This window comes from Gorilla gorilla, chromosome 5, assembly GCF_029281585.2.
Source record: "Gorilla gorilla gorilla isolate KB3781 chromosome 5, NHGRI_mGorGor1-v2.1_pri, whole genome shotgun sequence".
Lineage (NCBI taxonomy): Eukaryota > Metazoa > Chordata > Mammalia > Primates > Hominidae > Gorilla > Gorilla gorilla.
This window is the reverse complement of record NC_073229.2, coordinates 153828670-153845955: the sequence shown is the minus strand read 5'-3', so window position 1 is coordinate 153845955 and position 17286 is coordinate 153828670. Positions and strand designations below refer to the sequence as shown.

Below are 17286 nucleotides of genomic sequence, written 5' to 3'. Positions count from 1 at the left end.
TAGCTCAGACCTCTGCTGAGGTTCAGTCGAGGTCCTGGGAGCCTTGGCCGGTGCAGAATTTAGGGCTCAGGAAAGTGATGTAGCAGACAGCATTTTGGGGAGAAGTAGAAATCAGTCAACTTGGATCATTTCTTTATAGGAACTGGGCAGAGAGGAGAATCCAGGTGTATAGCAATGGGAAAAGTAGAGGAGAACCAGAGGGATGGAAATGGAAGACTAGAGGCAGAAGTCCTTGAATGGGACACTGATACAGAATCAGCTTTCTATAGAGTGCCAAGACAGCGTTGGCTGTAGCTAGCGGGGCAATGCTTGAGGCCATGAACTACTTACGCTCTTCTTCAGCTGTTTCAGATCCCCACAGGGAATGACATTTTGGAACCTGATGGCCATATTGCTTTTGGTTAAGTGGGAATTTTGCTACTCCATGTGAAAAACAGGTAAGCAGTAGGCTAGTGTAAGCCTGGTAATGAGCCCGAGACTAAGGGTTGGAAAGTAGAGATATTTCTTAAGGATCAGGACAGAAATTAAGCTAGGACAGGGTCATAAACTTCCAGCTTGTGGGGTTTAATCCGCCTAGAATTTGATGTGTCTGTGGGTGGCATTTGCTGGAGCTCAGTATGCCCATATTGTGCTAGATGATGTGGCATTGCACAAGAATGGCATTAACTGTGCTTCCTTATTAAAAGTGTTTTTCTCTACCATCTACCTCTCCTCCCCTCACCTTTTTCAGGTTCCCACAATCCCTTCCTGTAAAACCTTTGTCCGTCCCTCATATTCATATTAGGCCTCACTGCCCTATGAGCTCTGTTCCTATCCTCTAAACAAAGCTCAGTGGCTTTTACTGAAAATGCTTGTTTTTGTGAGTTGTGTGTGTGTGTATGTTTTTCCAGACAGGGTCTCGCTCCGTCACCCAGGCTGAAGGGCTGTGATATGATCATAGCTCACTGTAGCCTTGAACTTCTGGGCTCAAGGGATCCTCTCACCTCAGCCTCCTGAGTAGCTGGGACTACAGTCACATGCCACTGTGCCTGGCTAATTGTTTTATTTTTTGTAGAGACAATGTCTCACTCTGTTGCCCAGGCTGGTGAGTCGGATTTTTTTTTTTTTCTTCAAATGTTAAGGTTAAATTCCCTGCCCTAACCCACAAGTAGCTTTTTGCATGTGGAAATTGTCTTTAGTTCTTGTTTTATATTTCATGTATCTTTTAGGCTGCTTGCATTCACATCTGTCATGGGCTCAGCATTTCAAACATGCTAAGAAAAAAGTGGCTTTAGATAATCTCACTTAAGAAAGATTGTTTTGTAGTAGTATTCACATATTCTACTTTGTTACTGACTGCTGAAGACATTTAGTAGAAAACATAAATGAATTGTTTCTAAGCTTGGCTAAATTATTTGCTTGGCTGGAAGTTATTTCTCCATCCTCTCTGTCCCCCTAGTAGAGCTGACTTTTAGTACCTTGCATATAAAAACACTTCCCGGCCTTCCATACTTACCAGTGGAGCATTGTAATGTTTGAAGTTGATTTTGAGCTACTCATAAAATTACAGTTATAGCATAAAGGAAGCAGTTTTCTTTTTTCCTATCTAGGTATTTACCACGAAGTGCTGCTGTTTTTAATTGTTCTATTACTATTTACCAACATTACTTTATAAATATCTTCTCCATTTATATTTTCTAACATAAACACAAATCTCCTTTCACTTTTAATATTTTCATCCAGTGTTTGTCTGTGTTTTTTCTTTTGCTGGCTGGTGGAATGTTGGTTTTATACTCCCCTACTCTCATTGAGATATGAGATGATTTCTCTACCTTATTGCAGTGGATAATCACAAAGAACTGAGAAGAGTTTAATAATAATGCCCATGTCTCTTTCATAATATGGTGTGTATGTAGCTTTCGTTATTATCAGATTTTTTTTTTAAATTCACCATTGCCTTGTGTTGATGTTTTTATTAGCATGGAAAGTTATATGAAAGTCCTACTGAAGGGCAATATATTTGCTATAGGAAATAAGGAAAACTACGATTATATTCAGTACTATTCTAACATTAAATTTCAAAACATTGTTTATAATTTTGTGTTATGTCAACAAGTATTTTGTTAGTGCTTATATCATGACAGGTATTATGAATCAATAGCAACTTTTTATGAACTGAAGGGATATCAGAGCATTATAATTTATAAATCTGTAGTCAGTCAGCAGCCAAAATGAAATTCCTGGATGATATTTAAATACTTTTCTTGGATCCCAGATCTTGAAGTATATTAAGTCTTGTATGTGAGGGAATTTGTATCTTGGTGTAAATTTATCTGTATTATTGCATGTTTAAGGTGTGTTGGCAAACTGTAGTGATGAGATTCTGAACTAATAGAAATTATGATGGGGGAATTTTGAATGACCAGTTCAAGAATATGAGGGGAGGTGGAAAAACCTTTAATCTTCACTAGTGAATCTTTCTTCATTTCATCCCTGAAAATGTCTTCAGAACTTGATAGATTTCTCAGAAAGGAAACAGGAGCACAGCTTTGAAACTGAAAAGGTGAAAAATTTGATTTGGCGAGAACAATAAAAATGAATGGGTAAAGGTTGACAAAAATTTAGATGTGATCACTACCTCTAAAGCTACATGATTGCTGTGAAACAAGAACTGAGTACTAGACAGTTGTTCTGAGGAAGCTGGCCTCCATCTTGGGAAAGAACAACTTTAATAATGGACTGCGAGGGGGCTTCAGGCAAACCCTGGAGAACTTGAGAAACAGACCAGGGGAGGGGCAGGGATGCCAGGAAGGGTGTCTCAGTCTGTTTGTGCTGTTGCAACAAAATGCCATAAACTAGGTGGCCTATAAACAACAGAAATGTATTTCTTACAGTTTCAGAAACTGGAAAGTTCAAGATCAAAGGGCTGGTGGATTGGGTGTCTGGAAGGGCTGGCTTTCTCACGGATGGCACCTTCTCACCATGTCCTTCACATTGTGGAAGAGGCGAGGCTGCCGTCTGGGGCCTCCTTTATAAGAGCACAAATCCCCTCCCTAAGGGTTCCATTTTCTAATAGCATCTCCTTGAGAGTTAGGATTTCAGTACATGAATTTGGTGGGGAATAAGTAGCATTTAGGCCAGAGCAAGGAGCTATAGATGTTAACTTCAAATTATTGGTCTAAATCTCAGGAAATGATTGAGCAGGGGATGACTTGAGAACAAGTGGATAACAGTGGCAGAGAGGAGATGAAATTCTTACTGAAGAAGGAATGGTGAACCACCGCAGGGCCTGAGGAGTGTTAGGGACAGTCCTGAAGTAAAGGCCATGACCTGGAGGCCTATGCTGGAAAGAGTTGTCTGGGCCACTAGTTCAGTGAGGAACTGGAAAATTCCACCCATCACTGGTGCTGGTGTCTTTTGTCATCTACCTCACACTAAATGTGTGAAGAGCTTGGTTAAAGCAACATCTGTGATAAGGCACCCAACCAGAGAGTAAGGCATTCAGTAAATATTTATTTGTTTTAAAGATTAAGGTGATGAATGGAATTATGGAATGTGTGCTTAAAAAAACTCTAAGCCGAAACTTGTTTATAATTTAATATTAGTTACAATCTCATATGCAACCACAGCCCTTCCTTTTGTATGTTTCTGTTTCCTTTAGGAAACCTACTTGTAGACTAAACATCCACAAGTAACATCATGGAGACATAGAACATTTACCTTATTAATTTTAGAGTTTCCTAATGACTGATTTCTTTACTATCTACTTTTCACCCCTCTCTCTTACTTCTTTGTAGTTTTGTGCAATTAAATAAGAAATGCCTTAGAAATTATTTCAGAGGCAGTAGTACTTTAATAATTGAACAGTTCACCAACATCTGCTATGGCAGTTTGCTCGAAGCCAGGGATACTAAGAGGAAAAAAAAGAAAAAAGAAACATGGATTCTTGCCCCCAAGGAACACATAATTTAATGGTGGGGACACACGCACAAGCAGATCATCACAGCGTAGGATGTGGTAAGGGATGTGGGGAGGCTGCAGAAGCAAGCTTATTCCAGCCCCACAGAGAAAGGTACTGAGATATGAAATTGAGTAATGACAGCTGGAAAACAGATTAAACTGGAGAGCCTATGCTCCAAGTGAAAGGTAGCTACTGGTGTTTAATTTCCAGGTGGCTCTACAGCTGGGCAGAATAAGAAAAAGATAGAGGGTCCTGGAGAAAGAACATCAGGTCCAGGGTATCAGGTGGATGCAAGTCATGGTGACAGATAATTGAATGAAGTGGATATGCTTTGAACTAATATTCCAAGATCCTGAGATTTTTATGTCAAAGTCCCACCACAGATACCTTCATCCTTGTCTTGGAAGATGATTTTGACATTAAAATCCCAGGTTCCCATTTGGCTACTTGTTGAGTTGTATCTCCAATTGAGGAGGAAAAACTGCTTCCTGAGAGATTTGGCAAGCTCAGGAACAAAGAAGATCTCACTTCTACCCAGAACCAGAGCTCTAAAGCAAGAAACCTGTGTCTGGCCAGTGATAGTCTACTATTTTCCCATATATGTTCCTTGTGTCTGTATCTAAAAAGGAAGTGAATTTTTGAAACCTGCCTCAGCTGTCTCCTGCCTTTCCCATATTTGTTTCTTTCTAGGCCTTCCCTCCCTTCTTTCTACCAGACCTGGTGGTGGTTACTATGTCCTTATTCTTTTAGTGATGTCAAGAAGTAGAGTGAGGTGAGGTGTGGTGACTCACGCCTGTAATCTCAGCACTTTGGGAGGCCTAGGTGGGCAGATCACCAGAGGTCGGGCGTTCGAGACCAGCCTGACCAACATGGAGAAACCCTGTCTCTACTAAAAATACAAAAAAAAATAATAATAATAATTAGCCAGGTGTGGTGGCACATATGTGTAATCTAAGCTACTTGGGAGACTGAGGCAGGAGAATCACTTGAACCCGGGAGGTGGAGGTTGCGGTGAGCCGAGATCACGCCATTGCACTCCAGCCTGGGCAACAAGAGTGGAACTCCATCTCAAAAAAAAAAAAAAAAAACAAGAAGAAGTAGAGTGAAAGCCGCAACGATAAATAACAAACAAAAAACCCAGCACCTATGAATTGGTTGTGTAATATATTTCTCTAAAAGTGATAAAGCCAAGTTTCCAAAGCTAGCTCTTAACAGTGTCATTAATGGGCTTCTCTTCTCAGTTTTGCTTAGGTAATGTGACATAAACAGGATAATCAGGTCATTTGCTTATTGTTCTGCTGAGGATTTTTTTTTTTCTTTTCTACCCACTGTCAAAAGTGAGTAGCAAAAAACAAAGCAAAAAGTGGGTGAACATGAAAAACTATAAAGCACTATACAAGATGTTAAGTGACTTTTTTTTTTTTTTTTTTTTGGAGACAGAGTCTTGTTCTGTTGCCAGGCTGGAGTGCAGTGGCGTGATCTCGGCTCACTGCAACCTCTGCCTCCCGGGTTCCAGCAATTCTCCTGCCTCAGCCTCCGGAGTAGCTGGGACTACAGGCGTGCGCCACTACACCCAGCTAATTTTTGTATTTTTAATAGAGACGAGGTTTCGCCATGTTGGCCAGGCTGATCTCAATCTCCTGACCTCGTGATCTGCCCGCCTCGGCCTCCCGAAGTGCTGGGATTATAGGTTTGAGCCACCGCACCTGGCCGCGACTTTTATTTTTAAAGAAAAGGAAAGCTGAAAGAAATAAGTAAATTTCATTGTTTTTCCCAAAATGAAAAGGGTAAGATAATGCAAAGAGGAAAAGAAGTAAGTTTATGTGAAATTCAGTACATCCTTAAGACTATAGCATTTGAGTCAGATAGAAGAGATTAGATTCTTTCTCTGGGTTCTGATGGTTGCATGGGTGTGTGTGGGGTGAGTGATGTGGTATTGCTTTCTAATCAACTTCTTACTGCCTTCAGGCATTATCAGTGTTCTTCTTTCCTGGATGTCAGAGCCACTTCTAATAATGACTGCTTTTAGCTAAACAACAGTAGGCATTCTCTTCGAAGGGGTAAAAATGACTTGGGTCATTCGTAGGCTGCAGCTCTTCATAGTCATTCAAATTCAGCGTATTCTGATGGACAGGGCCATTACACAGTATTAATAGCTTTACCATCTCACCATGGTAGTGATTCCAGTAGTTCTTTAATATCGCTGCTGAAATGAAAGAGAGAAATCTACACATGAGAAACATGCTTTTTTTTTTCTAACATAGAGATAATGTAAAGACACAGTATTAAATTTTAAAATTTCAAAATTTACAAAACAACGTTTCTTAAAAAACAGAATAAAGTTATGCCCAGCATGACACAATTTTTTTTTTTTTTTTTTTAAATAGAGATGGGTGTCTTATTAGTTGCCCAGGCTGGTCTTGAACTTCTGGGCTCAAGCACTGTTCCCACCTCAGCCTCCCAAAGTGGTGGGATTACAAGTGTGAGCCACTGTGCCTGGCCACAAACCATATTTTAGAAAGTGCACTGAACAGGCACATTGGCTTACACCTGTAATCCCAACACTTTGGGAGGCTGAGACAGGAGGATTGCCTGAGGCCAGGAGTTCCAGACCAGCCTTGGCAATACAAGGAGACTCTGTCTCTACAAAAAGTTAGCCAGGTGAAGTGGTGTGTGCCTGTAGTCCCACCTACTCCGGGAGGCTAAGTTGGGAGGATCGCTTGAGCCCAGGAGCTTGAGGCTGCAGTGAGCTATGATTGTGCTACTGCACTTCGGCCTGGGAGACACAGCGAGACCCCATCTCAAAAAAACAAAAAAATTGAAAAATTAAAAAAAAAAGTGCATTGGAAAATAATTCTCATCCTTTTTAAAAAAATATGGTTTGATTTTTAAATGTATTTTTTTCTTGATAAGTGTAATGGTCATTTGAAAGTGCAAATTATAGACTGTGTCAACAAGATTACTTTTGCCTTGGCTATACGCAATACAAACTCAGAAAGATTGATGAATCTGGGGAAAACAAAGTAAATCCTACCCTTTTTAGTCTGTTTGACATATTAAAGTGACCACTGAAGAAGAAATGAGGGCATTAATCTCGATTCTATCACCCCTTTGCTGGGTAAAATTGGGGAAGATTTAACCTTGAGGCCTCATTATCTCATCTAGAAAATAATGGGATAGGTTTAAATCTCTGAGGTGCAATAGCATTCTAATGTTTACACTTCAATACATATGGCTTCTTCTAAAATATTCTTAGTCATTATGGTTTATAAGTCATGATCTGAGGAAGAACCCCCACCCCACTGCCTTTTTTTTTTTTTTACACATTAAAACAGAACAAAGCCAAAACAAAAATAAATTTTATTCTTCTGTCTTATACTGTATGTATATCCCAACTCAGTCACTTCTTGTCCTGCATGGAAATAAAAGTGGGATAGGGAACATGAAAGAAAGTATATCCTTTTTAGAAAGGATCTTATAAGAAAACAAAACAAAACAGGTGCTAGGATCAGAGGTCTTCAAGAAAGCTGACTTTGGGGCACAAAAATGCCTCGAAGGGTCAGAATCAGGAGACAGACTGGATAGAAAGCATCACGATAGGACTTTTAACAGGGTAGGGAACACAAGGTAGAAGGGACCAGATAGTTAAATATACGAGCTCAGAAGAAACATCCTACTTACAAATAAATCTGCCCTGAAGGGGTTTTAGGTAGAGGGTGGTAGGGATGACAAAGGCACATTAAGGCAATTTTCAAATATACTGGCCAAAAGGGGATGCCCAGAGAGAACTTCTGCCCCTTACACATAATGGACACCAGCAAATGATTAACAATATTGGCGAGGGAGGGTTTTTTTAAAGACGTTTTAATTCTTTGTCATTATAGTATAAATTAAATATGGATATATTGGAATAAGTCCCAGTTTTTGTGAAAAGATACAGAACTAAACAAAAACAAAGAAATAGGTCCAGTCACTAGGAAAGCAAGTCTGTTTCTCTCAGAGGGCTTTCTGGAGTTTTGCCCATAGAATTGAAATGTGCACTTTCAGACCCATTATGTGTTGTTTTTGAGAATTCTTAAAACAGTGGTTTTCAAAGCGTGGTCTGGGAACACCTGAGGCTCTCCAGACCCTTTCAGGTGTCTAGGAGAGTAAAACTGTTTTCATAATAACGCTAAGATGTTATTTGCCTCTTTCACTCTCACTCTCTCATGAGAATACAGTGGAGTTTCCCAGAGACGACATGAACTGTAATATTGTAAAAGATTGAACGCAGAAGCAGATGTAAGAATCCAGATGTCTTCTATTAAGCTTGACATTAAAGGTAGTTTCAAAAATATAAGACAGTGCTACTCATCTCACTATTTTTATTTGAAAAATAGCCTTTTTAATGTTATCTATGTGAAGATGTTTATTCTTAAGTGAATAGCATTTAAAATTTTTTGTTTCTGCATTTAATATTATAAATATCAGTAGATATCACCTACATAAGCCAAAGCTCTTTGAGGGTCTTAGAACAATCTTAAGTGTGTAAAGGAGTCCTGAGACCACAAAGCTTGAGAATATTCTACAGGATATGTGATTCCTCTGGACCTTATTAAACAGTGGGAGGGGCAGTTAGTACAGCACAAATTTACCTAGGGGACCTTTTTCATGGTTACCTATGAGGCACTTCAGTAAGATTTTTCACAACAAACAAACCAAGCAAGGCCATTGTTGTTCTTCCCATTTTTTAGATAGGAAAAGTGAGGAGTAGAGAAAGTGAGTGATTTACCAAAGATTGCAGTTAAGTAGAGCTGGAATCATTTGGTACTTAGACTCCCAGTTCCATATGTTTCCATTTCATTTTGCTGACTGAGCTGACTGCATTGATAGCAGAATAAATCATCAATCTTCTAGCTGACCTCAGTATAATCAATGGCAACCCCCACCTCTTTGTAAAGAAAAAATGTCAGACCAGTTTAATATTTGCTATGACAAAATAAATAACAGGCATTATTACTCATACCCTGAACGATATCAGTGCCTTTGAAATTCACTGACCAGGTGGAAAATGTATCACGGGAAAATGGATAGCATATACCTTGGGAAAATACAACAAAACAAAACCCTCATTTTTGTAAACAGAGCATGGAGGACATGCTAGCAAGATAGAAAAGAAGATTCCAGGAAGGCCCATCAGGGTCTGTAAAGTGAATATTTGCTTATGATGTGAGTGTTCATGGTAAAAAAGGCAAAATGATTATACTCTGGTGTATTGGAAAGAGTGTGACTTGTACAGCAAGCTAGGAAGCGATTCTTTATAGAGCAACTCTGGCAACTTCCTTTAGAGGACAGCGTCTAGTTCTGTCATTATAGTTGTAAAAGGTGAGAAATGCGGGAGCTTCTGAAGCATATCCATGGCACAATTAGCACACAGAATTCTGGAGGGAGAGGGAGGAGGAAGGAACTTGGAATAATTACTTGCTAGAAAGTCAGGTAGGGGTCACTGGTAGTTGCCTGTGGTATAAACTGTGTGTTTCTTTGATTTCAACACCATGTGTCAACTTGGATCTTTTGGAAATATAAAATATTTCTGCTTTGTACTTCATTACATCTAGCAGATGTTGCTTTATGTTTTTGAACCCCATTTGCAGAAGGAACATGATATCATATAACATACTCCTAAAAACAGAAAAGAGGAAACCAGTTAACTGGCCTCTTAGCAGAACAGTTTTAGGAAGGTCCAGACTTTTAGTCACTGTCTGTCTGAAGTACAAAAGTAGAATATATTCTACAAAGAAAAGAAGTAACACAACATGTTCATTGATGTAAACTGAAGGAATGTTCACTTACATTTTTAGACAAATTAAAAAATACGTGGCAGGTTGACCAAGGAGGGTAGTCTATTACTGAATGGCTGTCTCCTTCCCACTCCTCATCCCCTCTTATTTAAAAATGAAAATGTGTTCTTGCAGTATTTACCAGTGATCAAAAAAAAAAAAAAATACGGACAAAAGAAAAAGAAAATTCCTCCTTTCCATGACTCAGTATTTTTAGGTTATCACAAACCTATTCAGCTTCTGAATCTTATTAAAGTCAAAATATTGAGTCAATTCATCAGCACTAAGCTATTCAATTTTTGCCTTATGCATGTTTTGAAAGCAAGGCTTGATATAGATGGTGTATTTATGTAACAATGGTGTTACTCAATGACCTTGCATTTTTCTGCACATGCTATCTTAATGGAAATTTACTCGAAAATTCTTGCCAGAATAAACACATTCCTTCAGGAGTGAAAGGCTTAATGGACTTCTAGTTCAACTGCACCTTTTTCCCTTGAGCAGATAAACCCAGTTATTTGGCATTAGTCATTATACTTCACACAGTTTACAGTACTTATTGTGGTCTCACAGGGGGGTAAGAGTTAAAGGAGACAGAAGTAAGGTGGTCAATTTCACACTATGAGAGAGAAAACAAAAGGATAAGGCATCTGTCTATTTGACATGCAATACGAAAAATGAATCTGGCAGTCATCTGTAAATTAACATTAGCTATCCTGGCAAGGCAGAAGTAAGGAATATGAACAATACAGATAAGTTGAGCTGCTGAACCAGAAATTTAAAAATATATATTTTTTATTTTTAAGAGAGGGATGACTTTCTCATTTACATGTTAATTTAAGAATCAGGAGTGAAAACTCTACAAGAAAAATACTGGCTATGTAGTGGCCATTGGGGCCGGATATGGGGACCCAGGTGGAATACAGAGATGTAAACAGGACGATTGAGGCCAGGGAAGGAGGAAGTACCCCTTGAATTAAGGGATGAAGAAGGCAAACAGTGAACAATGGAGACTTAAGGAAAGAGATTCACAAACATGTCTAGACTTAGGCTTGTTGGCCCCTGTCCTAATTCCCACCCATCGCCACCCCAGTGTTGCTACTGGGGAGAGAGTATAGTGATTGTTTATTCATGTATGCAACCTGCATTAATAAAGTTTGTAATCAAGGCAGGAAGAATCGTCTTTAAAGGAATAAAACTGGCTTATTAGCATATTAAAGCTAAGTGCTCAGTTATACTGCGTTTATTTGCAGCAATAAACAATTAAGTTCCTTGACTTTTTCTAACCAGTTGGAATTAAGCTGCTGGATAGATTTGCCCAGAGTTTAGTGACCCTCTCCCTTATGTACTATTAAAATCCTACTATTTTAAACAATTTTGGGAAAGGTTAGTTTAAATGTGAATGTTCACACACTATTATTTTGTTGTAATTTTAAAATTATTTTCAATATGTACAGTAAGTAAAACCAATCTGGCAAACAAAGAATTACTTCCTGGAAGTCCTTCTTGAGAGAAGCAATCTGAAAATTAGAATAGCAAAACAGTTATTCAACTATTGTCCTCACTCAAATTGTATTCTTTAAAAAAATTTATTGTTAGTTCATTCTCACGCTGCTTATAAAGACATACCTGAGGCTGGGTAATTTGTAAAGGAAAGAGGTTTAATTGACTCACAGTTCAGTATGGCTGGGGAAGCCTCAGGAAACTTAAATCATGGCAGAAAGGGAGGCAAACACACCCTTATTCACATGATGGCAACAAGGAGAAGTAACAAGCCAAAAGGGGAAAAGCCCCTTATGAAACCATCAGATCTCATGACAACTCACTCACTATCACGAGAACAGCATGAAAGTAACTGCCCCCATGATTAAATTACCTCCTGTTGGGTCCCCCCAGGACTCATGGGGCTTATGGGTACTACAATTCAAGATGAGATTTGGGTGGGGACATAGCCAAACCATATCAACCGTATATAAAGGAAAGGCATCAAAGCTGAAAAATTTCTTCTTTTAAGGAATCGGGCATGGTCTTCTCTATAAATAATAATAAAACAAAAAATCATTTTATTATATATAGATTTTTATTATAAGCTCCTTTAATTCAATTTTAGAAGTAGGTAAGATATGAATTATAACAAAAAACACTGTTTACTTGAAGTTATACAAATACTCTTATTTATTCAATTTATTCTTCATAGATAATATCTGAGAGAGAAATGTTTGAGGTAATTCCAAGCTATTCAGAATTGCTAATAAATGAGTTTTTACCCCATTTTTGAATTTTTAATACATATAAATCATGGGTCCATTTATAAATAAAGATTAGAAATTTCTTTCTACAGTAGATTATAACAGCAAACTTAAATCATACTATTTATATTTTGATTTCAAAAATAAAATGGAAATTCAAATAGTGCTTCATCGGTTGAAGATATTTGCTGTATAAGAGTTGACTAAGTTTGGTTTATGAATATAAATGATAAACACAAAAATTATATAAAATTCATTCCCAATTAATAGTCTGTAATCAAGATTTAATGTGTTGCTTTTTAAAAACAAAGTTTCAGGTTTAAATGAGTCTTATGCCTGGGTGTGGTGGCTCATGCCTTTAATCTCAGTGCTTTGGGAGGTTGAGGTGGGAGGATCGGTTGAGGATCACTTGAGGCCAGGAGTTTCAGGCCAACCTGGGCAACACAGCAAGACCCCATGTATGCCAAAAAAAAAAAAAAAACATTAGCTGGGCAATATGGTATATACCTGTAGTAGTAGCTACTCAGGAGACTGAGGTGGGAAAATCACTTGAGCCCAGTAATTTGGAATTAAAGTGAGCTGTGGTCACACTGGTGCACTCGAACCTTGGCAACAGAGCAAGACCTTGTCGCTAAAAAATATATTTGAAAAATGAGTCTTCATTTAATGTAAATGGAAAAATAATTTACCATGTTGCTATTTGTACTTCCCCATACTTTTCTGTGGAGCATGAAACTGTTTATTCTACAAGCATATTATAATCCATAGTAAACAGTTCCAAAATATATATTCCTTTAGTTTTATTAAGGAAAACTTAAGGAGTTAATAAATTCTCCAGCTTGTTGCTGTGATGTTTTAGAAATTATACTGCTTCCTTTTGTACTAAAATAAACCATGGGTTCTTTTGAATTTACAGTCGCAGATATGGCCAGTACGCTATGAACCAGGAAAGCACCACCACCAAAGTTATGGAGAAGCCTCCATTTGATCGATCAATTTCCCAGGATTCTTTGGATGAACTATCTATGGAAGACTATTGGATAGAACTAGAAAACATCAAGAAATCTAGTGAAAACAGCCAAGAAGATCAAGAGGTGGTTGTTGTCAAAGAGCCTGATGGTAATAACTAACTAAATAAAGCTTTCGTTGTTTGTATATGTATTTATAGGAAATGAATGCATAGAAAGGAAGAGAACAAAAAAAAAATTAAAGCTAGGACCACCAAAAAAGGATACTGCCTTTCAACTTGAAAAATACTTGTTTGAGGCAGATTTATGGATGCAACTGCCAGATACAAGTGGCATAAGTAAGTTAGCTTAGTCATAGATATGGCTGGAATGTTGTTGGCTAAGCTCACTGTATCATAGCTTTTTAGAGTTAGACTTCATCTTTGAAACCATCTAACCTCCCTTTAAATTTCTTCTGTGATGTGGTAGCCACATTGTCATTTGGTCTCTAGTGAGTGCAGATGGTGATAGAAAGAGCACTGCTTTGCAGTGAGACTGTTTTTCCAGTGGTCAGTCAGCTTGAGTTCTTTTGATCTTTGTTTTATTGATTTATAATCTGCTGTCCTCTAACTTTGACTCTCTTGCTGTAGTTATGCCTTTGGGACGAACAGAAGAAGGCTCTTCTATTTGTACATGATAGCCTTTCATATATTTGAGAATATTTATCTTGTTCCTAGCCAAGACCTTTCTAGAAAGAAAATTCACATAAGCCAATTTTTGTGGGTGGTTTTCAAAGACCTGTTGTGGTCCTGGCTATTTTGTCATTCAAAGTATAGTTCTCCAGATTGGATGCAACGGCTCATGTTTAGCCAACTAATCTAAAAATATAGAGTTGGACAGTAGATGGTGGCATTACCGTTTTTAGCTTCCATATTTACTTCTTTCTTGTATTTGGTGCATAATTTCTGTAGAGTCACTTTCCAGCCGTATTTCCCATTCTCTGCTATAATATTTGATATCCTGGGAGAAACATGTAAAACTTTACTTAAAAGTTTTTTTGTACCGTGTCTTTTAATCTCTGAAATTCAAGCAGTTGCTAAGTTTTTCATGTCCAATTCTCTTGTCTGTTGTATTAGTTTTCTTTCTATGCCTTGTGCCATCTATACATTTGTAAGTATGTTTATATAAGTTGATGTATAAATGCCAAAATGTGAGAGCCCCAGTCAGTGCTTTGTGATCCACTAATAGAGACTTCCTTCTCAACACAATGACTTCTTAACTAAATGACTTAGGATCTAATTAAGTAGCAAAATCTATATAAATAAGATTTTTTTCCTTGGCTACACATTGCTTGAAAAATCTACCAACATTAATTTAAAAAGAAGACTTGGGGTTTTTTCTTAATTTAATTTCTTAGATCTAAAAGAACACTACGGTTAACTTATTCTTTAACTTCTTGTTATTTTTCTCTCATTGTTTCCCAAATATGATACCGATAAAGTCAAGCTTATTTGTGATAATTAATAGTATCTCTCACCCTTTCTTTCTCCATGTTTCAAGATGGAAGTAGCGTACTAGTCTGCTGAATAAGGAGAGAATATGTTTGAGAAAGCAGCGTTTAAGCCTGATACATAGAAGTATATCATTAGCTGTTTGATAAGTCTCCAATACTAATTAGAGTCATTGATTATTATGCACTGTGTGATCATCAAGAAGATTGGGAATGTTTTCTACATGCCCACACCTTTTCTTAGACTTTAAAGTTTTACTTCTACTTTTTAATGGAAAAAATGACTCTACATAGTAATCTTGTTTATTTTCCTTGTTGTGTAACAATATCAGGTTCTTTTTCTGGCAATCTGGTTTTATACACCAATACTGAGTTCTACTTTAAAAGCATAAATAATAATGGCTGACTTTTGTTTGAATTTTTTTTTTTTTTTTTTGAGACAGTCTCACTCTCTTGCCCAGGCTGGAGTACAGTGGCACAATCTCGGTTCATTGCAACCTCCGCCTCCCAGGTTCAAGAGATTCTCTTGCTTCAGCCTCCCTAGTAGCTGGGATTACAGGCATGTACTACCATGCCCAGCTAATTTTTGTATTTTTTGTAGAGAGGGGGTTTCACCATGTTGGCCAGGCTGGTCTCGAACTCCTGACCTCAAGTGATCCACCCACCTCAGCTTCCCAAAGTGCTGGGATTACAAGCCTGAGCCACCATGCCCGGCCTTGCTGACTTACTTTTTATGCTAGTAAACTGTTTTTGTTGTCTGGTGTGCACAGTGCCTAGCACTGGCTTATGTCTCTTGAAGTCAAAGTTATTAATACTTGATTTCTGCCGTCAAGAAGTTTATATAGTATAGAAAGACAGACAGGTAGGACTAGGTGCTATACCATGTGATACAGTCTATCTCAGGGCTTTTCAGAGCTCCTTCCATATAACATTCTCACCTTTGGTTATGGCATAGCTGGAAGAGGTGTGCTTTAGTTTACAGATCAGAAAACAGAGTCAACTTGAGGCTAAGTGACTTTTCCAAAGAGACTTGGCTATCAAGTTGCAGAAATGGGGTACAGATCCAGGTCTTTTGTGTCCCAATTCATTGCTTTTATTTTCCTCTATAAATATGATGGTTGGAAAGAATCCATTCTAATTATCCTTCTGCTTTTAAATAACTTTCATTAGATCTTACACAATATTTGCATGAATATTTCCTGCTTTCAGTGTTTTGAATTGATTGTTGTTTGATTATCTTCCTATATAAGCTTTTTTTGCTGGATATATTGTGCTTTTAAAAAACATTGTAAAAATACATAATCTGATGTGCTGACTTGGAAGATTAGAAAAATTAATTTGAAATTGATTAGTTCCCAATGTTCTGATGCTGTTAACTTCTTTGCTGCACTTCCTGTCAGCTACAGTGAACAGAGAAAACAAGGCTTTCCATAAATTAGTGTTGGACTCTGAGGTAGTACTGAATTTAAGCCAAGAAACTGGGCTTAATATATAGCCCCAGCATTGACTTCCTTCTGTAACTTGATGGAAGTAAGTTATCTTTTTATTCTTTGCTTATCTCTGGAAGGGGAACAGTATCATCCTCTGGGTTAATCTGCAGGGAAGTTATAGAGGTTAATTACATGTGAAGTCATTTAAAAATTTTAATTGAGTATATATGAAATCAATCTAAAATTTGATGTCATTGTGGCTGGAGTGTATGGCAGTTGTCCAAGTTTTAGATAATGATTCTTAGCACTGTGGTTTGGTTACAATAGAAGAGTTTTAGTAAGAATTTGTAACAAAAATGTAAAGGTTGTTATATTTTGTGATTTAAGTACCACTTTTCTCTACTGTCTTAGAGGGAGAATTGGAAGAAGAGTGGCTTAAAGAGGCCGGTTTATCCAATCTCTTCGGAGAGTCTGCTGAAGATCCACAGGAAAGCATGGTGTTTTTATCAACATTGACGCGGACCCAGGCCGCAGCAGTTCAGAAGCGAGTAGAGACGGTCTCCCAGACCTTGAGGAAAAAAAACAAACAGTACCAGATTCCTGACGTCAGAGACATATTTGCTCAACAGAGAGAATCGAAAGAAACAGTAGGTTTTCTTTTTTGATGTTAAGGCAAAGGAATAATTGCTTACAATTAATTGGATCAATCTGGTTTAATTCAAATGATTAAAAACGTAATGATCACCTATTCTGTGCCAGGCACCAAAGCTCTATGCTTGCAGGAAACAAGAGAGACTTGCTTCCTGCCTTTCTGGAAGTTATACTGATGGGGCAGAAAACAAAGCTAGTTAAAATTCAGCATGATAATCCATGTATTAGGAGAAGAGGGTGTCCTTGGAGCATTACAAGTGACTTTAACTCCACTAGGGGTGACAGGGACAGCTTCTCAGACAACATGACTACCAACAGTTACTTAGAGAAAAGTAGGATTAGGGTATTCTTCCCTATCTATTAATGCTTGTAGGAATATTTGATTTTTCCCTAGACTGGTTTGGGGATGGATGAAGTAGAATGTGAGGGAGCTAATTGCAGCTGAATTACAAAGCAGGAACTTTGAGACATGAAGTAACTTCTCCTTTGTGGTGTTAAAAGAAAGACCTTAGACAAATTAAATTTAACAGAATTTAATTGGGTAAAGAATGATTTGCAAATTGGGCAGCCCCCAGAATCACAGCACATTCAGAGAGACTCCAGTGCTACCGTGTGGTCAAAGAAGATTTATGGACAGGGAAAGGAAAGTGATCTACAGAAAATGGAAGTGAGGTACAGAAACAGCGAGATTGGTTACAGCTTTGTGTTTGCCTTTTTTGAATATGGTTTGAACAGTTGGC

General features: G+C 37.9%; 1 protein-coding gene across 3 annotated transcripts in view; it reads left to right on the top strand.

The window, feature by feature from the left end:
* Positions 1 to 17286, top strand: part of ARHGAP18 (Rho GTPase activating protein 18) — a 136696-nt gene that overhangs the window by 55467 nt on the left and 63943 nt on the right. For 2 of the 3 annotated variants that reach the window (XM_004044668.4, XM_055391637.2), the window contains exons 2-3: positions 12925 to 13127; positions 16307 to 16542. In XM_004044668.4, the coding sequence (XP_004044716.2) occupies positions 12925 to 13127; positions 16307 to 16542 (439 nt within the window). Of the gene's footprint in view, positions 1 to 414; positions 438 to 12924; positions 13128 to 16306; positions 16543 to 17286 lie in introns of those variants that run through there. The other variant, XM_055391639.2, reaches the window with a different exon arrangement.